This window comes from Bos grunniens, chromosome 10 (genome assembly GCF_055505025.1).
Source record: "Bos grunniens cultivar Pamir isolate PY7600 chromosome 10, Bosgru_T2T1.0, whole genome shotgun sequence".
Lineage (NCBI taxonomy): Eukaryota > Metazoa > Chordata > Mammalia > Artiodactyla > Bovidae > Bos > Bos grunniens.
In genome coordinates this window covers 57,324,995-57,351,242 of record NC_141174.1, presented here as the reverse complement: position 1 = coordinate 57,351,242, position 26,248 = coordinate 57,324,995, and the positions used below count along the sequence as shown (strand labels likewise).

The following is a 26,248-nucleotide window of genomic DNA, read 5'->3' as shown; positions in this document are numbered from 1 at the left end:
TCTCCCATTCAGAAACAGAAGGATTAAAGCCACAGTCTGGTTCTGCTGTCAGCAGCAGCTTTGGTAAAACCCAGGCCTTGCCCTCAGCGTTGTGGCTGTTCTTGGGTTCATGGGAGAGGACTGAGGACACAAGAGTAAGAAAGGGTTTGTGCTGTTTTGGTCCTAAAAAAGAACACTAAACCCCACCTTAAACCCAAAGCAAAAACATAAAATAGGGCTTTAATTACCATCTTTTCTTTTATCCTCTTTTCTTCTTCTTCTTTTTTTTTTGTTTCCCAGCCAGAAAACATTATGTTGTTGGACAAGAATATTCCCATTCCACACATCAAGCTGATTGACTTTGGCCTGGCTCATGAAATAGAAGACGGAGTTGAATTTAAGAACATTTTTGGGACACCAGAATTTGTTGGTGAGTTTTAGGCCTGTTTTTTCTCCCAGCTGAGAATCTCGGATCAACAGATAGAGAAATCCCAGGAGCGAACCCTGTGTCTGGGGCTGTAGTCTCTGGGCTGAGAGATGATGCCTTGCGTGCGTGCGTGTGTGTGTGCCAAGTTGCTTCAGTCATCTCCAACTCTTTGCGACCCTGTGGCCCATCACCTGCCATGCTCCTTTGTCCACAGGAAATGTCTCGCTGGCCTCTGGGTGAGGTTGAGCGCCAGCAGGGCAGTGGGAGGCCAGGTGGGGCTGGGGCCATTTGCAGAGTTAAATCTTCCCAGAGCTGGCCCCACTTCCTGCTCTTAGATGAGCTGATTGTGAAGATTTAAAATTACCTCACCCTGTTGCATTCCCCTAAACTCAATCTTTTCTGGAGTAGCTTTTGATTTCCTAAAAAAGAAAAGGGAAATTATCTGCCAGATGCCAGATCCACACACTTGCCTGTCCCATACATCTGGCCTTCATTCATGCACAGGGTGCCCAGGTCCAACAGGGCTCTGGCGGCTCTGTCTTCCCTCCGTGTCTCTCAGCCTTGGCCCAGACCGCAGAAACCCCCTTTTAGGTCTTGTGCCACAGGCCAGGGGGTCGTAAAGAAACAGCTTTGCAGAGGAGAAAGGAGTGAGAATTGAGAACCACCATCTCACTGCTCAGGGAGTTGAAATGCTCTTAGAGATGGAAGGAGGGCATGGTTTCCTCAAAATCTAGGGACTGAAACTTCTGACCACAGCCTAAACAAAAAGAAAGATGAACCAGATCATCCACCATGATGGAGTTTCAGGCCATATATACCAACTCTGCAACCACTAGGGAATGAAACTGCAGACGCCCCAGCAGGGGAATCTTGCAATATGCCAGGCACTAGGCCTGGTGTTCTGTATACAGACATTGTCCAATTAATACCCATACAATCTTATGAAGCAGGTTCAAAGTATTTTCTCCATCAAGTGCCTTATTCAAGGTAAAACAACCAGTACATGATAGAGCAGAGATTCAAATACAGATACATCCAACATTAAAGCCTATGCTCTTTTTTTTTTTTTTTTGACTGCACTGTGCAACATGTGGAATCTTAGTTCCCTGACCAGGGATTGAACCTGTGCCCCCTGAAGTGGAAGCGCAGAGTCCTATACACTGGACCACTGGGAAAGTCCCAAAGCCTAATCTCTTTCCATTATACCAGGTTAGCTCTCGAAGGAGCCTTTAAGGGTGGAATTTAGCTGTGGGAATAAGACATCAAACAATCAAACAAGAGTGCTTGAGGCATATTTTCAGATCGTCTGGTCTAGTTTAACAGACGTGGAATTGCAGAGCTAGGGGATTTTAGTTAAGGTCAACCAGTGGTCATTCTCTATCTACTATATGATAGACATCAGATGCTGGAGACACAGGGACGGTAAGCAGCCACACTCAGAATGACACGCCCAGGGTCACACAGTCAGTTAGTAGTAGAATCATCTTGAAACTAGGGTACAGGTATACAGTCTCAAACTTTGTCCAAGATAGCAGTTACTGCCCACCATTCATATATGTGGTAAAAATGCATGTTTTAAGTTCATACCAAGGGTTGAATAATAATAAATTGTTCAACTAGAAATTCAGGGCAGTAATGGAGAGTTGTCATGAGAGAGGATGTGGTTAATTGTGAAGTGAGTGATATAGACAGCTCTGAAAGACTGTTACGTGACGTAGCCACTCTCACGAGGTCAGTGGGCTCAGTCCTGGCCTTGAGTGAGAGATGAAGTGCTGGTGTCATGGGTGGAGGAGAATCTAAAGCGGGGTGGGGTGGGGAAGAAGCCAGGGTAGAGGAGGCGCATATCTGAGGCACCCCATAGCGGGGGTGAAGGGCCAGAATGAGTATGTTTATCAGGGACAGTTCACTGTCCTTTCTAGATGGATCAGAGGGTGGCAATGTGAGTAAGACATTGATGGGCGGAGCCAGACAAACTGTGGAGGGATTTTCCCAGTGATATACTGGTAAATGTCTAACAGTCAGGTCTCAGGACAAAACAAAATACAACCCTAATTTACAGCATTTACTAGTTTCAAGCTATCAACCTGTTTCACTGAATTCAGAGTTGGGAAGAGATGCCCACGGTTGACTCTTGTGAGCCAGTATGATACAGCTCCAGTCCAGAACTGGTCTTATTTGCTCCTTACAGATATATAGGGTGGTTTCTGTAAGCCCCTGCCCAAATTATGATGACTTCCTTTTCATCATAGACCCCTGAACAGGTTATAACCACTGTTCCCTATTCCCTCTTTGAAATTTTAACCTGAGACCAGAGTTAAAAACTGTCAGCTTCTGGGAATGTGGTGGAAAACTTCTTCCAAAAGGTCCTCTCACTACAAAGTTGGATTCTTGAGAAAAATGTTTTTAATGTGATTCTGGACTTAGGAAATAAGATAAATCTTTAAGTATAGTAACTCCTTCAGCCATCACCTGTCCTACCCTAAAAATTGAGTGAAATAAACTTTGAGCTGGAGCTGTGAGCTGCAAGAATATTCAATAAGAGGATCTCTCCTAAAGGCAAGTGCACATGTCAGCATTTATCAGAAACTAGCAAGACTTAGATGTTCAAGGAAGTAGGATATTAAAATGATCAGATGTTGACTATAAAATAAATGGAATGTATATAGAAATAACAGGTAAACTCATAAGAATGAGCAAGCAAGAACCAGATAGAACTTTAAGAAATAACATACACTCACTGAAATTTTAACCTCAGTGGATGGGCCAAACAGCAGATTATACACAGCTGAGGAGAGAATTAAAGATTTGGAAGACTGAGGTGGAAAAAATTAGCTAGACTATCACACAGTGGCAAAGATATAGAAATGTTAAAGAGAAGATAAGTGAAATAAGGTTAAAATAAGAAGTTTACCATAGGTCTATTTGGATTCCTGGAGGAGGGAATTAAGACAATATAGCAGTATCTGAATAAAACTGCTGAAAATTTTCAGAACTGATGTAAAAACATGCATCCCCAGATACAGAAAGGACAATGTATTTCAATCAGAAAGAAGTCCATACCTCTAAAGTCCATACATTATACTTAAACTATAGGGCATCAGAGACAAAGAGAAGATCTTAAAAATCATCCAGAGAGAAAAGATAGATTACCTACAAAAACCAAAAATAAACAAAAACCAATACTTGGACTGACAGTATGCTTCTTAAAACAACATTGTCCAATAGAATATGATATTCAAAGAACTGAGGAAAAATAAAAACTCCATAGTTGTGAAGAAATTGTATTTCAAGAATGAAGGTAAGAGATCAAACAAAAAGCAAAATAAAAACAACGACAACAACAAAGATAAAACAATAAACAACCTCCAACAGACCTTTGTTAGTGGAACTTCTAAAAGGTGTACTTGGAGTTCTAAATGCAAGAAGTAAGAGGAGCAAAGAAATCAGAGAACATTAGGCAAATATAATTACTTTCTTTCCTAAATAATGATGATGATTAAATATGGGGTTGAAAAAAGATAGAAGTAGAAACTGAAGAAAATAATGTTAGATAGGACAGAGTACTTGAAATTAGTGTTCTAAAATTCTTGTATTGTTAGAGGAGGGCCCAAATATTGACTTATGTTAGAATTTGTTTCATGTCCATAGTAAGATCTCAGGGGTAGTCATTACAAAAATAGAAGTTAGAGAAAAAACAGTCAATAAGAAAACTAACAAGAAGCAATTTTTTAAAAAGACGAGAAAGAAAAACGCAGATGAAAGTGGAAAAACAAAAGTACCTGGAGGACAGAAATGAGTATGTGTTTATATCAGGCAGATGAGCACTGAAAAGTGAGTTATGCTTCTCAAACTCTCTATGAGGAACAACCTGGGGGGAAATAGTATATCCTGGACAGCTTCTTCAATAAGATACAATACAAATAAATTCCTGGAAAAGTGATCATGGTGTGTGTCATGGCAATGTCAAATTGCTATGTGTGTGTGTGTTAAGTTGCTCAGTCGTGTCCGACTCCTTGAGACCCCATGAACTGTAGCCCTCCAAGCTCCTCTGGCTATGGGATTCTCAGGCAAGAATACTGGAATGGGTTGCCACGCTCTCCTCCAGGGGATCTTCCCAACCCAGGAATCGAACCTGGGTTTCCCACACTGCAGGCAGTTCTTTACCAGCTGAGCCTCTAAATACATACTCTCAACTTCTGTACATATCTTGTCAGCACCAGTGACAGTCTGCAGATTATTTGCCTGCAGACTGTACTTTGAATAACACTGTCCTAATGAAAGCCTTTCTTGTGTGTCTCAGGAGAGCTGAGAGAAGAGCTCATAGCAGTGATTTTTCAATAAAAGTTAATAATACAAAAAAATAATAAAAATAAGTAGAGACCTTCCAAATGATCACCAAAGAAATGACTGGAAGATAGTCTGTATTCACAAAGTGGACTATTATATAGCAGTGAATATGAAAGACCATGGGTGAACATTCAGTGAATGCTAGAAGCATCAGTTGAGTGGGGGGAAAAGGTCTATTGACGGTAGATGAGATTCAGTATGGCATCATTTTTTGGAAGCTAACAAGAAAGCAAAGCCAGGAGAGTGGTTCCCTGCATCTGGGAGGGTGGGAGGGTGGGTTCATCCTATAGATGCAGAGGTTTTGATATTCTAGATAAACAAACTTAGCCTTCCCCTCTCTCCACCTTCTCCCATTCGTGATTAAACAAGGCTCAATCCTCCCTTTTCTAGTTATCGCCCCCTCTTTCTTTTCTATTTCATCACCAAGCTTTTTTAAAGAGTCATCTGCACCCTTATCTTGCAGCCCACACTCAGCACTCTCTGGTCACTGCAGTGGGTGTGAAATTCAACACTTGCTTTCCAGCCCATCCAGGGTACAGGCTTGATCTCCAGGCAGCATTTGGTCCTCTTCTCTCCTGGGTAGAGTCTTCTTTCCTAGACTCTGCACCTTCTCGTGGTCCTGGCAGCGTTCACATGGCTCCTATTTCTACCTGTGTGATGACGCCTGTGTGATGACCTGGGTGATGGCTCTGACCCACCTCACTCCCACCCCAGGTACCCAGCCTGTTCCTGGCATCTTCTTTTGGATGCCCCTCGGACATCACTAGCTCCTCACCTCAGTGGCCACCAGAATGTCCTCCTGCCCCTGCTCAGGTGGGAGGTACCCTCTTTAGACACCCGCAGAGGAATGTGGATTCTCTCTGCCTCCTTTTCTCCCCCATCACCTTCCAGTGCTGGCTGACTGGTTTCCAGCTGAGAGTTCAAAAGCAGTCTTTGTCATGGACCCCACTGTCCGTCCTGCACCTGCCTCTCCCCACTCTCCTCTTCCTTTTCCAGGGCTCCCCTTGTGCTTTCTGTCTTCCTCACTATCAGAATAACAGGCAACTTCCTCCCTCAAAATCCCTAGACCCAGGCTATCTCCATCCGCCTCTCTAATTTTCCTTAGGGAGGGTTCAGGATGGAGACCTTCGGCATCTAATTCCCTAAAATTCCTTAAGATCATCTCTTCTCCTTTTCATACTCCTGCTGACTCTTCGACATGGCTTCTTTCAGCTCCAGAAATTGTGAATTATGAGCCCCTGGGCCTGGAGGCGGACATGTGGTAAGTGGGACAGCCCCCCCGGTGGCCCCAGATCCTGGCTCTGGCTGACATCCCCCGGATGAAAACCTCTTCCTCCACACTCACCTTTAAGAGCCTCTGGCTGCTCCTGGGGTGCTGGCATGTGGCAGTTAGCACATGGCCAAGGCAGAGAACAAGGGGCTGGAAGCCAGAGGTACAGGCTCACCCTGAGACTGCCACAGCTGTCATAAACATACTAGTGACAATAATTCGTTCTGTTGGTCAACCGTGTGATCCCTGGGGGCCTCATGTATTCTGGCTACCGTGCTGGGCCGGGTACCGCAGTGATTGACTGCACAGATGGGGCTCGTTTCATGTGAACTGTGCTATACAGTTGGCTGGGTACCTTGATCACTTGGTTTTCTAAAATCCTCCCAGTGGTCCTGTAAGATAGTTATTATTATCCTCATTTTATGAGGAGAAAGAGGCTCAGAGGTGGTCATCACAGCTGTTAGTGGGTCCTTGGGCTCAACATCCAGACCTGATTGACTCTGAGCGAGTCCCTGGCTGCTGCTGAAGTGTGGGGTGGGGAGGGGTGTGGGGCTTGAGGCAGCGTGTGGGGGCTGCCGTGAAGGGGCCCTCAGAGCCAGGCAGGGAGTCGCTTGCTGGTCTGGGAGGAGAGCCAGGCGGCCCTGACTTGACTGTTCTTTGTTTTGCAGGAGCATCGGTGTCATCACCTACATCCTGTGAGTATGACTGATCCTGGGGCTCTGACCCAGCTCAGATCCAGGGGGAGCAGGAGGAATGAGAGAGGGGCAGGCAGGCAGACAGACAGTCTGACATTTCCTGAGCACCCACCGTGACCAGATGAGTTAGATCCACACAGCCAACCTGAGGCTCAGTGCTCTCAGCTCGATTTCATATGTTTGAGCCTGGGCTTGGTGTTGGGCAGGAAGCCGGGAGAGCAGTCTGCAGCCCTCCATTCTACACTGCTTGTGTTTGCATCCCTCCTGTGGCCAGGATCCACCACGCGGTCTCACCCGGACCCAGGTTTCCGGTGAGAATGTCAGTTTTCGCTCAGAAACCTGGGACAGCCCTCAAGTCACCATGCCCTTCCTGATCCTGCCTCGTCTTTCTCTGCCTTTCCTCTCCCTTCCCCAGAACCCCTTTTCCTCTCACATGCTGTCTCTTCTGTTTTCCCCAGAGTCTCTCTTTCTTGACTCTGAAATATTAAGTACTTAAGCAGAGATTTCCTGCATTGTGTAGCGAAACTGTCACTTTCCATCTCTGTGGCCTTGGGCAGAAAAACAACTTCTGGGCTTGTTTTTCTCATCAGAAAAATAGGAATCATAAACTTCCTGCCACGGGTATGTTGAGGATTAAATAAGCCGACGTGCAAACTTCCTAGCACTGCTCAGACACAGACATTGCTGATTAGTTGGTGTTCATTACATCGTACTTTCCAACTGTTTCCGCTCGCAATACTCCTGGAAAAATGCTGTTTTTATGGAACTCTGGGTAAGAGGCAGCCCACAACCAGAGGGCATGAAGGATGGGGAGGGCAACACTCAGCTCTCTCAACACCCCTGTAATCCCTCCCTCTGACTCCTCCTTGGACTGGGAGTTCTGCGTGATGTGGTGGATGCCACCCCCCCTGCCCCGCCCCTGCCCCCTGAGTTGCAACAGAGGGTGTCAACCCAGGCAGCACATCAGACCTTTTTTTTCTTTTTCTTCACATCAGACCTGTTAATATCTGCTATGGCCCAGGGCCCACTCCAGATCTATGAAATCAGAATCACTAGGAGTAAGATCTGGGCATTGGTATTTTTTAAAAGCCATAGAGGAATTTGATGCAGAGAGAATTTGATGCATTGCTGCATAATTCCAGATTAGAGCCAGGATATTCAGACATGGGCTCTTAACACCTTGATATCTTCAGAACTGTGGCTTTCATATTGAAATAGTAAGGAATTCCAGCATCTCCAGGGCACACAATCTTCCTGTAGCTCACTGAATTCCATACAGTTTATTGACCGCCTGATCCTCGGTGAACACAGTGCCAGGCACTCAGGGTACTAAATGGACAGTCTGTCCTGCTTGCCTGAAACTTCTTTTGTGGGAGGGAGACACCAGACTGCTAACTCTCACCCGGTGGGACCAAGGTTGTGCTTTAGGTATGAATATGGCTTTGTGAGACAAATGGGAGAGCCACTGGTTTGCTGGGACTGCAGAAAGTTTAATGGGAGAGAGGGAGCGAGAGAGGCAGATAAGAGAGATTGATTTGAACTGGGCTGGAAGGAATGTGATGAATTTTCCTGGTGGAAAGGAAAGGAAGTGCCATTCTGGGTGAGGAAGGGGACAGCAAGTGTGGTAAATGCAGTGAAAATACAGAACGTGTGGTGGGGACCAAATTTTGATGCCTTCCTGAGAAGTTCAGATGTGATTCTATAGAACACAGGAGGGAGGGTAGGGCCCAAGGACTTCTGGGACAATGGCATATTTTGAATATTAGGCAGGGGACAGTAGATTCAGGAGTCATTGTTTGAATGGCACTTTTTTTTTAATGTAAAAAATGTAAAAGAATGAAACTAGAACACTTTCTAACACCTTACACAAAAATAAACTCAAAATGGATTAAAGATCTAAACGTAAGACTAGAAGCTATAAAACTCCTAGAGGAGAACATAGGAAAACACTCTCTGACATACATCACAGAAGGATCCTCTATGACCCACCTCCCAGAATATTGGAAATAAAAGCAAAAATAAACAAATGGGACCTAATTAAACTTAAAAGCTTCTGCACAACAAAGGAAACTATAAGCAAGGTCAAAAGACAGCCTTCAGAATGGGAGAAAATAATAGCAAATGAAGCAACTGACAAAGAGTTAATCTCAAAAATATACAGGCAACTCCTGCAGCTCAATTCCAGAAAAATAAACGACCCAATCAAAAAATGGGCCAAAGAACTAAACAGATATTTCTCCAAAGAAGACATACAGATGGCTAACAAACACATGAAAAGATGCTCAACATCACTCATTATCAGAGAAATGCAAATCAAAACCACAGTGAGGTACCATTTCACGCCAGTCAGAATGGCTGCTATCCAAAAGTCTACAAGCAATAAATGCTGGAGAGGGTGTAGAGAAAAGGGAACTCTCTTACACTGTTGGTGGGAATGCAAACTAGTACAGCCACTATGGAGAACAGTGTGGAGATTCCTTAAAAAACTGGAAATAGAACTGCCACGCTATGCTATGCTATGCTAAGTCACTTCAGTCGTGTCCGACTCTGTGCAACCCCACAGACGGCAGCCCACCAGGCTCCGCCATCCCTGGGATTCTCCAGGCAAGAATACTGGAGTGGGTTGCCATTTCCTTCTCCAATGCATGAAAGTGAAAAGTGAAAGTGAAGTAGCTCAGTCGTGTCAGACTTTTATCGACCCCATGGACTGCAGCCTACCAGGCTCCTCTGTCCATGGGATTTTCCAGGCAAGAGTACTGGAGTGGGGTGCCATTGCCTTCTCCATAAGACCCTGCAATCCCACTGCTGGGCATACACACTGAGGAAACCAGAATTGAAAGAGACACGTGTACCCCAATGTTCATCGCAGCACTGTTTATTATAGCTAGGACATGGAAGCAACCTAGATGTCCATCAGCAGACGAATGGATAAGAAAGCTGTGGTACATATACACAATGGAATATTACTCAGCCATTAAAAAGAATACATTTGAATCAGTTCTAATGAGGTGGATGAAACTGGAGCCTATTATACAGAGTGAAGTAAGCCAGAAAGAAAAACACCAATACAGTATACTAGCGCATATATATGGAATTTAGAAAGATGGTAACAATAACCCTGTATGTGAGACAGCAGAAGAGACACAGATGTATAGAACAGTCTTTTGGACTCTGTGGAAGAAGGCGAGGATGGGATGATTTGGGAGAATGGCATTGAAACATATATATTATCATATGTGAAACGGATCGCCAGTCCAGGTTCGATGCATGATACAGGGTGCTCAGGGCTGGTGCACTGGGATGACCCAGAGGGACGGTATGGGGAGGGAGGGGGGTTCAGGATGGGGAACACATGTGCACCCGTGGCAGATTCATGTCAAAGTATGGTAAAACCAATACAATATTGTAAAGTAATTAGCCTCCAATTAAAATAAATAAATTTATATTAAAAAAATATTTATTTGTTTGGCTGCACCAGGTCTTGGTTGTGGCACACAGGGTTTTCCATCTGTTGTGGGATCTTTAGCAGCAGCATGGGAACTCTTAGTTGCAGCATGTGGGATCTGGTTCCCTCACCAGGGATTGAACCCAGGCCCCTTTCATTGGGAGCACAGAATCTTAGCCGCTGGACCACCAGGGAAGTCCCTGAATGACACCTTCTTGACAAACCCTGCGGGGAACCTCATACGGCCCTCTAGCCCCTAATGGCTCATCTACAGCCACACTTGTCAGGCTTTGCTCAGGATGCTTGTTAGCCTAGAAGACCTTCCATCTCCTTCTCTGACTGCTGACAACCTCTTCAGGACAAAACTGATGCAAATGTCAGCTCTTCCATGAGGCCAGCACTGGGCCTCCCCTCTGTCCTGTGTTCCTCCAGCCCTTTGTCTGTTCTTTATTTTATTCTGTGTTCTTCTGGAAATTTATGAAGAGCCAGGTCTCTCTTTCTCTCCCCTCCTCTTTCAAGTCCCTTGAAGACACAGTTCTCTCTTTCAGGTCCTTAGTAGGGACTCCATTAAGTGTATTGAATTGGACTCGTTTGAAAACCTGTTGACTGCCCCCCGCAAAGGATTGTGGGGAGCCTCCCATCCCGGTGCAGAATCCAGGTCCCTGAGTCCATCACCCCCACTTCTGTCTCCTTTCCTACAGTCACATATTCCCTCTCTGTGTGCCCAGCCTTAGTGGAGCATCCCCTTTCCTGGGAGACACGAAGCAGGAAACGCTGGCAAATATCACAGCAGTGAGTTACGACTTTGACGAGGAATTCTTCAGCCAGACCAGCGAGCTGGCCAAGGACTTCATTCGGAAGCTTCTGGTTAAAGAGACCCGGTAAGAGGACAAAGAAGAGAAGGGCACTGGCCTCGCAGGTCCTGACTCTCTCCTGCCACTTCTCTCACAGGCATGCCAGCCGTGCCTGCTTTGCCACAGGCTGTCATCAACCATTGCAGTGTAATCTGGGCAGGTGCTGAGGAGTGTGAACTGGCCAGGACTTGGCTTTCATCTTGTTTACTCAAGTCTTTCTTTTTTCTTTTCCTCCTGAAATGCAAATAACCATGTGTGTGTGTGTGTGTGTGTGTGTGTGTGTACGTAAGTCAGCCTGGATTTTTTTTAGAGCTCTTTATTTTTTGCAGTTTGTCTCAAAGGTACCTGGAAGTAGAATTCTTTAAAGGAAAGGGGCAGGGTTTTCAAGACGATTCAGGATGGGAGTGGGGAGGGTGTCCAGCCCAGAGGGGTCAGAACAGCGGGAACATAGGAGACCTGCTAATCCCACCCCTTCCTCAGGGCTCAGGGTAAGCCCCATGCATGTGTGATCAAAGGAGATGGGCAGGGAGTTGGAGGGTGCTGGCTGCCCAGAGGATGGATGAGCTGAGGCGGGGTAAGTCCTCACATTCTGGAAGGCCATGTCCTCTTGATCCCATAGACTTCAGAGAGACATAGAGTGGGGTCCTCTAAAGTGCAGTGCCTGGTTTCGCTGTTGAAGGGCAATGGTAGGAGGGATTGCCCCACCTGGGTACAGAGCAGGGAAGGACCGAGAAGAGATCTGGAAGGCAAACAGAAAAACAGAGACCAAAGTTTTCACAACGGAGAGCATTTAGGACTCTCCAATAGTGTGGGGTTGGGCCCTGCAACCCTGGGACCAAAAATGAGGGTTTATATAAGGTCATTCTATTGAGAGGTCTGCCTGGACTGCTTTCTCTAGTATGCAGGAGTTGTAGCCAGTCCCCCATCCACCTCTGCATTCCTTATGATTCTAGTTTGATGGCAGTGGTTGAAGGATGCCAAAAAGCAGGTCTGAGAAGAGTGAGAATGGAGACTGCTGCTCTCAGCTTCTCATGGATCATCACTGTTTTCTGATCTTCATTTAGGAAGCGGCTCACGATCCAAGAGGCTCTCAGACACCCCTGGATCATGGTAAGCGCATGGTGACGAGTTTCAGCAAGCAGGTTCCTGCTCTGTCGCCAGGGATGCCTGGGCCAGATGCGGGGGCCCTGTGACAAGGCCTTTGCTTGAAACACTGACCCCTAAGCACAGATGAAAGCTAGTTGGGGGTCTCCAAGGGTCTGGGCTTGTTCAAATAGGTCTGCAAGTTTAAGTTTCTATGTCATATGTTCAGGTGACTTATGAAAAGAAACTTTCACAAACCTCAGTTGAAATCTTTGCTCTTTGGGCCATCTTAAAAACTGTTCTTTGTCTCAAGACACGTGTGCGTGCTAAGTTGCTTCAATTGTGTCCAACTCTTTGCAACCTCATGGACTGTAGCCTGCCAGGCTTCTCTGCCCATGGGATTCTCCAGGCATGAAAACTGGAGTGGGTTGCCATGCCCTCCTCCAGGGGATTTCCTGACCCAGAGATAGAACCTGTGTCTGTTACATCTCCTGCATTGGCAGAGGGGTTCTGTACCACTAGCGCCACCTGGGAAGCCCCTGTCAGAAGACACGTCACAGTTATTCTCAAAAAAGAAAACAGGACTCCTTGGCTATAGAGAGAGATCAGTGACAGTTGAAAACCTCAGATTTGTTACCAGGGCTCCTTGTTTCTGACTTTCAAAGCTCTGAGTTAAGGATGACTCAAACCGGGTCAGTGGTTTCCTTAGGCACCTGGCAACCTCAGAGAATGGGCCGCCCAGCTGGAGGCCTGCTCGGGGAGAGGCAGCCACCCCTCAGGGCAGTTCTGTTCTCTCTGGGGAGGGTGGAGGCACAAAGGTGACTTCCTGCCTAACCCAGTTTGTAACTGGGCTTCTGGCTGCTGGGTGTTCAGAGAGCCTGGCAGTCTGGTCTCAGTGAAGTGCATGCGATAAGCACTTTGGTAGGATGGGAATCAGGGGAGTGGGACTCTGACCCTTATTCTGCTGATGGATGAGATGTGCCCCTCCAGGAATGTCAGCAGACCTCCCTTTCACTGGAATTGTTAAGTGGGAGAGCTGGTGAGGGTGATCTGAGGGTTGCAGATGAGAACGGGCAGAGGTTCACAGGAGATGGGAGAGCAGAGAGGGCCGGAGTACCCTGGAGAAGGCCAGGTTCATTGACTCAGTGAAGGATGGGGAAGGCTGAGTTTGAGTGCAGAACTCTAGGTTTGAGTGCAGAGCTGGGAAGTCTGGTGGGCTGCCTCCTTGCTCAGCATGCTGAGTGTTGTTGAGGCCCACGGAGCCCACAGGCCCTGATGGAGAGAAGCCCCAGTTTCCCCCATCAGCCATGGCCTTGTGCGCTTCCTCTCTGGAGTGGATGCTTGCAGAATCCTGGCTGTAGCCTGCTTGTTTGTGCGAGCACCCTTAAATGCTATGCATGCAGAGACCCTCTCTAATGACCGTGAACCACCCTGCCCGGAAATGCGTGTGCAGGCAGCACCCTGTCCTCCTCGACTTTTCTGATGGTCTGTGGGGGTGCTTATCCCACCCTGGTCCTCCCATGGCCTGGCGCATGCGGTGAATGCAGAGGCGGCTGGAGTGCCTTCCGCCTGCACCTTGGAGCAGACATCAAATTAACTCTGGCCCTTCTGTCTAAACACCCACCAGTCCAAAGGAGAGATCAGAGCCCCAGAACAGCACAAGGCAGAGCCCAACCAGCTGAAGACCAAGCGTCTGAGAGAGTACACCCTCAAATGCCACTCAAGCATGCCCCCCAACAACACCTACGTCAACTTCGAGCGCTTTGCCCGTGTGGTTGAAGATGTGGCTCAGGTGGAGCAGGGCTGCCGGGCCCTGACAGGGGCCCATGACACCATCCAGGATGACGTGGAGACCCTGATCTCCATCTACAATGAGAAGGAGGCTTGGTACCGGGAGGAGAGCGAGAGAGCCCGGCACGACCTGTCTCAGCTCAGGTACGAGTTCCGCAAGGTGAAGTCCTCGAAGAAGCTCCTTCGAGAGGACATCCGGGCCACAGGGTCCCGCCTTGGGGACGCAGCCAGGAAGCTGGACCACCTGCAGACGCAGTTTGAGACCCTGAGGCAGGAGCTCTCAGCAGACCTCCAGTGGCTCCGGGAACTGGTGGGCGGCTTCCAGCTGGAGAGTGGGAGCGTGGACAGCCCAGGTTCCGTGTTCTGCCGGGACGCCAGTGAGTCCTTTGGGGAGCTGCTCAACAGATCATGCGGCGAGGAAGTGTTGGCCGGCTTGAAGCTCTGAGCACCAGCATCGGGTCACTAATGCATCCTGGATGGTTTGCTGAAGACTGCTCCCAACTGCCCTGCCAGGCATCAACTCAAATTCTCCTGCAGGGGTGTGTGTCTGTAGCATAGCCTTCCACCTCCTCCCAGAATCCAGAAGCATGGAGGGACTAGCTAGTTATCCATTCTGTGCCTCCTCTCACCTGCCTGGTTTGTTGGGTGACTGGCCGGGCAACCAGGCTGTTAAAACAATTGCTGTTGAATACCCCTCAGCATTCCCTTCTCCAGAGGGAGACAGCTGGCCCTGGGGAGACACTCCGGGAGACACTCAGTAACTGATTTTTGATAATGGACTTGATCACATCTCACTTCCTGCTTTATGGACTGCAGGTCTTGGGTACCATTTGAGTTAACTAGGGCTAATAGTCAGCTTGGTGTTTTCCCGCTGCTGATGGCAGAATTTTAAATTCACAGAGAAAAGATTACTTTTCATTTACATTGACATTTAACTCACCATGCATTTATGTTTGTGATCCTTAAAAGAACTCTGTGAGACAGGAAGGTAGGTGGTATTACTGTTGTTGTTACTGTTATTTCCATGTAACTGATGAGGAAACTGACCTCCGGGGGAAATGACTTACAGCAGGGTCATTCATAGCTAGTTCATACAGATGAAACATGAACCCAGGATGCCTGAGTCTAAGATGAGGTATTTAGGAACAGATAGCTTTTGATGTAAAAATGCACTTTAATATTAAAGTTCAGATCCCAGAAGTAAAATAAGCAACTTCATGTACTTTGCCAGGTAATGTGGAAGCCTCATATCCTCTAAGTGATTGTCCTAAAAAGTGTGTCCCAGAAGGCAGGCAGTTTATTGTTCCCATCCAGCCCTTCCCTGTCTGAAGATCAGCCTGAGGATTAGGAGGGAAGGGGCAGCATCTTGCCCTTCTCCACCTTCCCTCCTGTGGCTCAGGGCTCCAACCTTCTGTTGGGAATGAGAACCCTTTTCTCATGTCCCTAAGGTCTGAAGAGGGTGGACATTAAGACTGGGAAGCATGAGACCCAGTGGTCCCTTCCTGACCACAGGCTGTGTGCGCCCCTCCCTAAAGCCTGGATCATCTCGTCTCCCTTTTCCCATGGGAGAAGACAGCCAGCCAGCTCACAGAGGCAGAGTGTGGACAGTGGGCCCAGCGCTGTGCTAGAAGCTTGGGGGTGACAGAACAGATCGTATCATTCCAAGGTGCCTTCTTGTCAGAGAGGAAGGGTAGGTGTTATTCTGAATTTGGTGCTGAGGAAACAGAGAGGGTGTGATTTGCCCAAGGGCACAGTAGAGGCGAAAGTGGACGCCTTCTGATGGGGTCTTCTGCTTCCTTCCCCTAGCTGCCCCAGGCGCCAGGGGTTCACTCTGCTGTGGGGCAGGTTTACCCAGACACACCCATCTATCTACTTACAAAGAATTGTTCAGCACCTGTCAACTGCTGGGCACTTGTCCTGTCCCCAGGAATACAATGTTGAATGAAAACAGGTGTGTTTCCTGCATTCATGGAGTTTGCAGTAAAGGACTCCATGTTGATCTAGAACATTCTGCACAGGTAGAACTGCAGCTGGGACATATGCTATGAGAAGATTGCAGCACTGCAGGAGCCTGCAGTGGGGGGTGACCTAGTCAGAAAGGGTGTCCCTGAGGTGGTGACTCTAGAGCTGAGATCAGCGAAGCAAACCAGGGAGAAGGTAGTTTTCCCCACAAAACTGTCATGCCAGGGCTCTGTGCTGGGAGGGGGCCTGAGAGCTGAAATTGCTCAGGCAGAAAGAAAGCTGGAGAGGAAAGGAATATGATGTAGATGTGGCTGGAAAGAAGGCAGGGCCAGTAGGGCTTTGCCATACTGAAGAGCTCTGTCTCCATCCCCAGGGTCATGGGACTGAAATGGGTGCCCAGCAGTCAGCAGCCCGATGTCATGGCAGGGGTGGGGCTGCCCAGGGAACAGCACAGATGGGGCATGGTTTAGAATGATCCCATGAAACCATGTCTTTAAAATCCTACCTCCCTTTCTATTACATGCTGGATCACTTCAAATATTATATATAATATTTGTAACAAACAGTTTTCATCAAGTAGAAGAAACCATATTTTCACCAAATGTAAGATGCATCATTATTTTATGACCCCAAAATAAATTTAAAAAGAAGTCCAAGATGGGAAGTCTAAGAGAAAACACCAAATACAAAGCTGGGACACCCTCACTGAGAGGGGAGGTGAGAAATAAAGCCACCAGGTAGGAGGGGAAGGCAAGGGAATGTGTGCATTTCAGGCTTGACACTGGGTCGCTCAGTCGCTCAGTCACATCCGACTCTTTGCAACCCAATGGACTGTAGCTCACCAGGCTCCTCTGTCCATGGAATTCACCAGGCAAGAATACTGGAGTGGGTAACCATTCCTTTCTCTAAAGGATCTTCCCGACCCAGGGACCAAACCCAGGTCTCCCGCATTGCAGGTGGATTCTGGGTAGTCCTGATGCTGGGTAGAAGGGTGGAAAAATCCTCCCCTGAGAATAGGAGCCCCAAGCTGGTGGTACTCAGACAGAATTCCTTTCTGCATTTACACAGTTTCCTTTCTGCATTTACACAATTAGTGGAATCCAAAAGAACCTCAAGCAAGAAATCTAATGTTAAACAGTCTGAGGCTGGGTGGCCCCAATGGCTGGCAGAAGCAGTGTGGTCATCTCCTGGAGCACCTGCCTTCACTTCAGACCCACAGTAAAGATACGATGCCATTGTTTGAGAGAGAAGTCCTAATTTCAGAGATCCAAAAATGTGCATCTTGGAATCAATGAAAGATGGCAAAGCCCTGTTTTCTATGCCCTGTCTGGGAGAATTGATACAAACAGCCCATCTACAATCTCTCCAAGAACTTTTCTGCCCTGTCACAGGACAGAATATAATCATTTGGCATAAGACACCTCAAAAATTAATGGTCACTTTGGCCAGGGCAACCAAGTCAAGGGCTTTCCTGGTGGCTCAGGCGGTAAAGAATCCGCCTGCAATGCAGGAGACCTGGGTTCGATCCCTGGGTTGGGAAGATTCCCTGGAGAAGGGAATAGCTACCTACTCTAATATTCTTGCCTGGAGAATCCCATGGACAGAGGGGTCTGGTGGGCTGCTGTCCATGGGGGCACAAAGAGCCAGACACGACCAAATGACTAACTCTTTAACTTGGCCGAGTCAACAGGTTTCCTAAGGCAAGGAAGCCCCTGATTGAGCAACTCAGGGCAAACTTTCTTGTGAGGGTCGAAATAAAATGCAATAAAGGAGTAAGCTGTGGATGATGATTTGAATTAGGGAGACTGGGAAAAGAGCAGGAGAAGTGATTATTTTAGAATCCTGCTGCTGCTGCTGCTAAGTCAATTCAGTTGTGTCCAACTCTGTGTGACCCCATAGACGGCAGCCCACCAGGCTTCCCCATCCCTGGGATTCTCCAGGCAAGAACACTGGAGTGGGTTGCCATTTCCTTCTCCAGTGCATGAAAGTGAAAAGTGAAAGTGAAGTCGCTCAGTCGTGTCTGACTCCTAGTGACCCCACAGACTGCAGCCCACCAGGCTCCTCCATCCATGGGATTTTCCAGGCAAGAGTACTAGAGTGGGGTGCCTTAACCTTCTCTGTGCTGGAGGTTCTCAGGGGTGAGCCATCTGACAGCCTCCTTTTACAGCATTTTACAGGACAGGGTTTGTCTGGAGTCTCCCAGCCAGTCAGCCCCGGAGCTGACTGGAGTCAGAATCATAAGTGGATTTCTTCACTGTAGTGCCGTCGTCCTCTCCATGTTCATGTCCAGTCGTGGGTAATAGCTTGTCATTTAGATGTTTTATGAACAGACTCTTTTAAGAGTTTCCAAAGACAAAGTGAAGTGAACTGAAAACTGCACTCCAAATCTTTCAGGGAAGTCAGAGGGGACCATGACCTTCCCCTGCCCCCTGACTAGTCCAATGCCCATCACCCTTTGGCAGCAGAACCTGATGCCAAGGGGAGTCCAAGGAGGCTGGCGGAATGCCCAGCCAGAGGACCCACTTGACTCCCCTCCACATGCCCACAGCTGGCATTTTAGCAGTGACATCAAAAACAGGGCAGAGCAGGGCCGATGAGGCAGGATCGGGTGTTTCATTGGCATCTAGACAGACAAAGGCCTGGTGGGGGTTGCCGCTCTGTGGGCCAGCCCGTGTGCCATCACAGAGGATCTTTCAATTCATCAGGCTGTGAATGAGAGGTCAGCTTCTGTGCTCTCTGCTGATGCCATCGCAGAGAGGGCAGGGTGAGCCTGTAACATCTTCCTGAACAGCGGTTCCCAAGAGGCTGGAGAGTTGGCACCTGGGGAAGGCAGCAGCCTGTCCTGCTCTGGGGCAGACGTATGAGGCACACAGTCACCCAGCTTTGTGCTGGGGAGGGTGGAGACGGTGTGATGGTGAGCCGTGCTTCTGCAGAATCGGGATGATGGTAGCGAAGGGCGGGAGCTGAGTCATAATGGTGGGAGAAGCCAGAGTCTCCTCCGTGAACTTCTGTCCCCACACCACCCACCCACCTCTCCAGGTGATCATGAAGGTGGTGGCTCCCCACATCGCTCCTTCAGGCAGCATGGTGGTCCCATGCCAGGGAGAGCTGGCAGTGTGCTCAGCTATCACGCCTGCTCTCGGCCTCTGTACCCGTCTGTGGAACTGAATGGCCTTTTCTCCTTTGTCTGTGAACACTCTTGGCCTGTGGAGAAGATTTTTTGCCCTGGAGAGGAGACCCAGCAGTGGGCATATTTGAGGAGTGGAAGCGGCCAGTTCTATGAATAAACACTGATTGTGCCCTGGCTCTGGAGGGAGGTGACAGATAAGGACAAGACAACCCTTGAATAAAAGATTCAGTGTCTGGCACAGGTAGGGCCCCAACCAACTGTGAGTGAGAAAGGCCATGGTGAGTGATAAAGCAGCGGTACCTAGTATTCCAGAAAACAGGAGGGAGATGAACTCTGAGGAAAGGTAAGGAGATGGCAGGGGTTTCTCAGGTGGCACTCATGGTAAAGGACCCGCCTGCCAATGCAGGAGACATAAGAGATCAAGGTTCAATCCCTGGGTCAGGAAGATCCCCTGGAAGAGGGCATGGGAACCCATTCCAGTATTCTTGCCTGCAGAATCCCATGAACAGAGGAGCCCCGTGGGTGGGCTACAGTCCATAGGGTCACAAAAGTATTGGATATGAATAAAGCGCTTAACATTCTCAAAAGGAGGTGGCAGAGGGCATAAACATTCTCAGGGCTGGGGGGTGTCTTCCGCCAACACTCCCCTCCCTCTATAACCTTGAGAAGGTGCCAGGCAGAACTTGGAGGGATGGGATGAGTTTGGATTGTGGTCTGGAACCTAGAGCTATTAAATGGAAATTAAAGGAGATTACAGAGATTCAAAAGAAGGAGAGTTTGCGTTTTTAGCTTTTCATTATGGGAGATTTTCAAAACTTGCATGAAAGTGTTAAGAATGGCTGAGTGAATTCCATTTATCTATTACCCAGCTTCAAAGTATTTTAAAGCAAACTTCAGAGTCACTTAACTGATACATTTTCCAGCAGGAATCTCTTATAAAGTGTTTTTTTTTAACCATGACCACTGCACCATGATGGCACCTGACAAAATCAAGAATAATTACTTATCACCATCTGTACGCACAGCCGGACTGACATGCCCCCCGCTCTTCTCGAGGGTCTCCTGCTATACTCAGTATGTTCAAATCAGGATCCAGACACAGTCCACACATGGCAGTTGGATATAATGTCTCTCAAGTCTCTTGTCTTCAGTACTAGAGGGAGCGCTTTTGAAGCTTTTCTTGGGAATTAAAAGTTGCTCAGAAAACTGAATGTCCCGGAGAGAAGATGAAAAGGAAGAGTGTATGCATGCTGAGACCTGACTCAGAGAAGGTCGGGTCAGGCAAAGAAAAGGGCATTCTACCTCTTTCCATTGGCATGCTCAGTAGCGGGACAACCTGCTGGCACACAGCCTCGCTGAAGCTCCCCCTACTCAGCCATAGCAAGGCAGACTCAGGCCTCCTTTCCTGGGTAAACAGAGAGGTAAGGCCAGCAGGGCTCCAGCCAGCAAAACAATCAGCAAAAGGGAGAGGTGGAGATGCCACCTACAGAGGAAGGAGCAAGGCCCAGAGTGACAGTCCTGGGCGAACCAAGAAAGTGGGTGCTCAGCTGTCCTTGGCTTTCAGTGGAGGATGGGGCTGGAGGAGTGACTCAGATGGAGGTTTGAAAAGTTGCAATCTGTTTGCAGTTTCTAGAGGAGGCTGGAAAACCAGGATTCTGGTCTTTATGCCTGGACGGATGGCTGCTGCGTCGTCTCCATGCTCTGTGGATGTTGGTGCTGGCCTAGCTCTCCACAACAGACACTTTTTTAAACTGGAGGATAATTGCTTTACAATGTTGTGTTGACTTCGCTGTACAGCAATGTGAATCAGCCATAAGTATACATATATCCCCTCCCTCTAGAGCCTCCCTCCCACCCTACCCCTATTTCCACTCCTCTAGGTCATCATAGAGCACCAGGTTGAGCTCCCTGTGTTATACAGCAGCTTCCCATTCACTGTCTGTATTACACATGGTAATAATTACGGTTGGAGGAGGTTGGTCATATGTGCTTAGTCGTGTCTGACTCTTTGTGACCCCATGGACACAAAGGGGTCCTGCCAGGCATACCAGAGTGGATTGCCATTTCCTACTCCAGGTAATGTGTATATTTCAAATTATATTATCTCAGTTTATTTCACCCTGTTCTTGCCCCCACCATCCATGTCCACAAGACCGTTTTCTACATTTGCGTCTCTATTACTGCCCTGCAAATAGGTTTATCAGTACCATTTATGCATTAACATAAAATATTTGTTTTTCTCTTTCTGACTTACTTCACTCTGTAAAACAGCTCCCTGAAGGACTTTTTCAGAGACGTTTGTGTCCGCATAAACAAAACCTGACTTTAGCCACAAAGTTCTGTCTTCTTTTCTCCCTTCTCAGAATTTTTCTGTGACACTTAACATACTCCTAGGAGCCTGGTCAAAACTGCCCACATTGGTGTCACTGCAGGACCACAAGGCTGAGGGCTTTGTTTGCAGAAAGGAGGGCCAGGAGCAGGTGGAACAAACTCCATCTCCCCTCACACCCTCAGTTTAATCCAAAGTGTTGGTGTCACATTCCTTCTGGAACTTACATCACTGCAGAATTTACATCTCTCTGACTTCAAGACCTAGAAACAGTGTCAGCATTTGGTGAGCCTCTTAGAAACTGACAAGGCCCATTGATTGGGAAAGGCCAGCCTGACAGGTTTATATACTCTTCCTCGGAATTCATGCTGTTTTGTGTAGAACACAGACAGGGTCCTTGAAGTGACTACGTCACCTCCCAGGAGCAGCCTGTGGGAATGGTCCCACGTGATATTGCAGTTGGGCATCTCTGCTTAGTGGCTCATACTGCTAGACCAGGTGGAAGGTGGGATTCTCACTAACGGGATTCTCCTGGCCTGCATGTCGACCTTCCAACCGTGGGGTTTAGCTAACTCTCTCCTGGCAAGGGAGCCAATCAATAAGTAGACAAGAAGAGGTCCCTTTGGTCCCAGAGTCCACTAATCAAACTCTCCAAGTGCAAGAGTGTCCCCTGCCAGGATTAGACTGGAAGGTGAATAGCAGATATTTGTGAAGTGAGAGGTAGAAATGTTCTGTGGGGTGGCAGGAAGCCAATGACCTTGGGAAGGAGATACTAGTTGCTGGGAGGTACAGAGCAGGGGGATTAACAACTGAATAAATACAGAATAAAAGGTCAGGTAGTGACAGGTCCCGTGAAGAACTAGGGCAGAGGCACAGTGACTTGCACAGGGCAACCAATGTGCTATTTTATATAAGGTGACCCTGAGGAGGTGACACTGGAGCACGCACCTGAATGAGATTATACAGTAAGGTCCTGAGACCTTGGGTTCCTGGACTAGCAAGCAGACCCGTGCAGTGAAAGCCACAGGGATAGGAAGGAGATGGGGAGAAGATCAGATGAGAGAAAGACCCAGATGGTACAGGCCTTGGGGTTCTTGGTGAGCTTCTTGGGTTCTTTTGAGAGTGCCTGGAAACTGCTGGAAGGCTTTGATGCCACGAAAAGGCAGGATCAGAACAGACCAGTTGTCCTCTGCCCTCTTTCACGGCTCTCTTGCAGGGAGGACCTTAACCCAGGGCAGGGCTTGCGAAGGGGGAGAGGCAGTTAAGGAAAGAGTTGAGAGAGCACGACATGAGCTGATGGTGCCCTCAGCGCCCCTATCCTTTTCTCTCTCCTCTCTGCCTCCCTCCTATCCCTCCTCTCTTCCTTCCTGTACTCTTTGGACCAAACCACTGTGTCCCAGTTTGGAAGGGTGAATAGCCTCTGGCTCTCTCGTCTCCCCTCTGTGTCAAGGTGGCATGGACTCTCCCCCATGCTCCCTGACCTCCCCAGGACTCCATGTCTCACCTCACTGGCCCCCCAGGCAGAGCTGTGGGGAGTCAGGGTATCGTGAGACTCTTCCGTGGTCTCACAGCTGGGTGGACCCAGGTGCCTGGGCCTCTTATGGGCGGGAATGGGTAGGTCCCAGGTCCTGGGGCTTTGTTCTGGTTTATTCTGCTGCAGCTCAGGGAAACAGTTCACCCACACAGTGCTTCTGCACCCACCACCTTAAGCTCTGGATCAGGAGTAGGTGGTGAGGAAACGCTGAAAGAAACATGAAGAAAATCATTCCTGTTATTGGCCACTAGTGGGAGATGACTGTACTGCAGAGCCGACCAAGAGAGGAGCTGTGTATGATAAAGGAGCACACACATGTTTGGGTCAGGTTGGGAGAGACATTGTTTCTTGGAGGTTATCTTGGAAGAGGTCATAATTGAATTGGGCTTTGAAATACACAGAGGCCTTCCTGGAGGAGGGACATTGGGTGAACGTGGAAAGAGCCTCCTGCCAGAAGATATCAGGTCCAGAGCAGTGTGCCTCAGCCATATGCACGGGCTTCCACAGACATCTGGCGGCATGATGACAGATAAGCAGGCATGGAGGTGTGCTCACAGTGTGGTTAGGAGATGAGACCAGCATCAGGAATCATGAGCGGCCTCACTCACTGAGGTCACTGAGGTGCAAAAGGAGGCACTGCTTTCAGGAGGCTGTCAGAGCAGAGAGAAAAAATAGAGCTGGATGGGACCTTATGGACGAACGTGGGTGGTTCATTTTCTTGAGGTCACAGAGTCCTTTAAGAATCATTCAAAGCTCCTGACTCTTCTCAGAGGAAAAATATGTCTGTATCTATACACTAAGTTTTTAAAAATTGAGATATAATTCACATACTATAAAACTCACTACTTGAAAATATACAATTCAGGGCTTGTTCGTGCATTCACGAGGTTGTACAACCATCATCACTATCTAATTCCAGGACATTTTCATCACCCTAGAAAGAAACTTTATAACCTTTCACAGTCATTCTCCATTTTCCCCTCTCTCCAGCCCAAGCAACTACTAATCTACTTTCTTCCTCTGCGGATTTGCCTATTCTGGATATCTGGGGCATTTTATGTGACTCAGTTCAGTTCGGTCGCTCAGTTGTGTCTGACTCTTTGTGACCCCATGGATTGCAGCACACCAGGCTTGTTTATGTGATTAGAATTATACAATATGTGGCATCCTGTGTTTGGCATCTTTCGCTTACTATATTGTTTTCAAGGTTTATTCATGTTGTAGTGTGTATTAGTACTTCATTCTTTTCATGAATGCATTTCCCGTTTAGGTCTTCCATTGTATGGATAGAGTGGGCTTCCCTGGTGGCTCAATGGTAGAGAACCTGCCTGCCAAGGCAGGAGACACAGGTTTGATCCCTGGGTTGGGAGGATCCCCTGGAGAAGGGAGTGGCTACCCACTCCAGTATTCTTGCCTGGAAAATCCCATAGACAGAGGAGCCTGGTGGGCTACGGTCCATGGGATCACTAAAGAGTCAGACACAGCTCAGTGACTAAAGCAACAGCCTGGGCAGGCCGCATTTTTTTTGTCCACGCATCAGTTGATGCATGTTTAGGTTGCTTCCACTTTTTGTCTGTTTTAAATGATGCTGCTGTGAACATCCATGTACAAGTTTATGCACTAAAATCTGCAGGTCGTTTCAGGAGGTTCACAGAACCCCTGAAGCTCATCTCTTGAATTCTTGAATTTGGAAAATCTTGTTTATGAAGAGGCAGGAATTCACGAGGGAATGAGCTCCTTACACTGGAGTCCATTAAATATGCCCACTTTTTAATATCAGTTGACTCTAATACTCTTGCCTAAAAAAGCCCATGGACAGAGGAGCCTGGCAGTCTACAGTCCATGGGGACACAAAGAGTCAGACACAACTGAGCGACTTCACTTTCTTTCTTTCTTTATCAAAATAAAGCTATTTTTAAAATAAAATAATTTTTATAAAGATGGAATGGAGAAGACAGGAAGGCTATCAGTAATTTATTACTATTTATTGAGCAACTCTAAGCTAAGCACTTCACATCCCACAGTCATTTAATCCTAAATAACCCTGTGACACAATGTTATTCATTATCCCCATATTACAGATGAGAAAATTGAGACTCAGAGAAGCCATGCCAGGTTTCTTGGAGAAGTCAGAGCTTAAGCTGAGCCTTGACTGCCAGGCAGTGAAAGGAACACGTCCCATCTCCTCTCGATCCCCATCAAAGCCCTTATTTCCTTCCGTTTATTTTTAAATGGAGTATTAATGCCCCATCTGCTAGCAAGGCATCCATTTTGCTAAGCCCAGAACTGACCAGTTTACGGTGGGTATCCTGGACTGCCCTAGGATGACCCTTCCCCAGAGGGACCCCCTGCCTCCTGCTCTTTCCCTTTATGGGGGTCAAGCCTCCAGTCCAGCCAGTGTGCTGTGGTAATAATAGCTCAGGGGTGCCCTGGGCATCTCCGGGACAGCTGAGATTCATCTGGAGCCCTTGCCCTCAGTGTGAGGTCCTTCTGTGTGTCCTGTCCAGCAGGCAGGTCCCAGAGTCAGGCTGAGGGTGGCATGTGGTCAGGGGTTTAGCTGCTCTCCGAAGCCCAGTGTCAGCCACCATGCTCTCTGCTTTGTCTCCCAGCCAGTGGACAGCCAGCAAGCCCTGATGCGCAGGGAGTCTGTGGTCAACCTGGAGAACTTCAAGAAGCAGTATGTCCGCAGGCGGTGGAAGGTGGGTCAGGGTTTGGGGGGGGGCGGGGGTGCTGAGGTGGGTTCCTGGTTCCTTCCAGACCCCTCCAGCGTCTCTGCGCACATTCTGACCTGGCGGTTCCCCTCTGCTCCCTCCCTCAGCTCTCCTTCAGCATTGTCTCCTTGTGTAACCACCTCACCCGATCCCTGATGAAGAAGATGCACCCGAGGCGGAACGAGGACCTGGTGGGTAAACACAGTGCTCTCGGAGCATGTAGCCTTGACCTGGGAGGAGCTGTGGGGAGCAGGTGGGGCTCAACTGCTTCCAGCAGGCTCTGCACTGTGTGATCAGCAGAGGCTGTGTTCATGGGCGACCACTGGGGTGGTGCTGGAAGATGGGTGCTCCAAGGGGGGTGGTGCATGAGCCTCTAGAGGCTCTTGAATCCTTTCCTAATGGGCTTTTGGAGGGACTGCTGCTGCCATTCCACAGCCCCAGCTTCCCTGGAGGACCTGTAGCCTGTTAGGGGCTGCGGGAACTCTGGTCAATGAGACTACCACAGGCGGGCAATCCAAAGTCAGTTCCTGATAATCCAGATATCTGCTGATATCTGAATGAGAGTTTTACATTCATTTGCCAATTTTCCCACTTCTGCTTTGCTTTAGATTATCAATAACAATAATAATATAATAATATTTAGATGATATATATAATTAGCTTGTTGCAACTTTATGTATATTTAAAATGG

At 48.0% G+C, this 26,248-nt stretch overlaps 1 protein-coding gene across 8 annotated transcripts in view; it reads left to right on the top strand.

Annotated features, from left to right (window-relative positions):
- DAPK2 (death associated protein kinase 2) overlaps positions 1 to 26,248 on the top strand; it is a 142,108-nt gene that overhangs the window by 111,205 nt on the left and 4,655 nt on the right. For 5 of the 8 annotated variants that reach the window (XM_086321449.1, XM_086321447.1, XM_086321448.1 and 2 more), the window contains 7 exons: positions 280 to 409; positions 5,966 to 6,014; positions 6,692 to 6,718; positions 10,892 to 11,044; positions 12,082 to 12,127; positions 25,456 to 25,545; positions 25,665 to 25,748. In XM_086321449.1, the coding sequence (XP_086177575.1) occupies positions 280 to 409; positions 5,966 to 6,014; positions 6,692 to 6,718; positions 10,892 to 11,044; positions 12,082 to 12,127; positions 25,456 to 25,545; positions 25,665 to 25,748 (579 nt within the window). Of the gene's footprint in view, positions 1 to 279; positions 410 to 5,965; positions 6,015 to 6,691; positions 6,719 to 10,891; positions 11,045 to 12,081; positions 12,128 to 13,727; positions 14,481 to 20,609; positions 21,320 to 25,455; positions 25,546 to 25,664; positions 25,749 to 26,248 lie in introns of those variants that run through there. The other 3 variants (XM_086321445.1, XM_086321444.1, XM_086321450.1) reach the window with 2 other exon arrangements.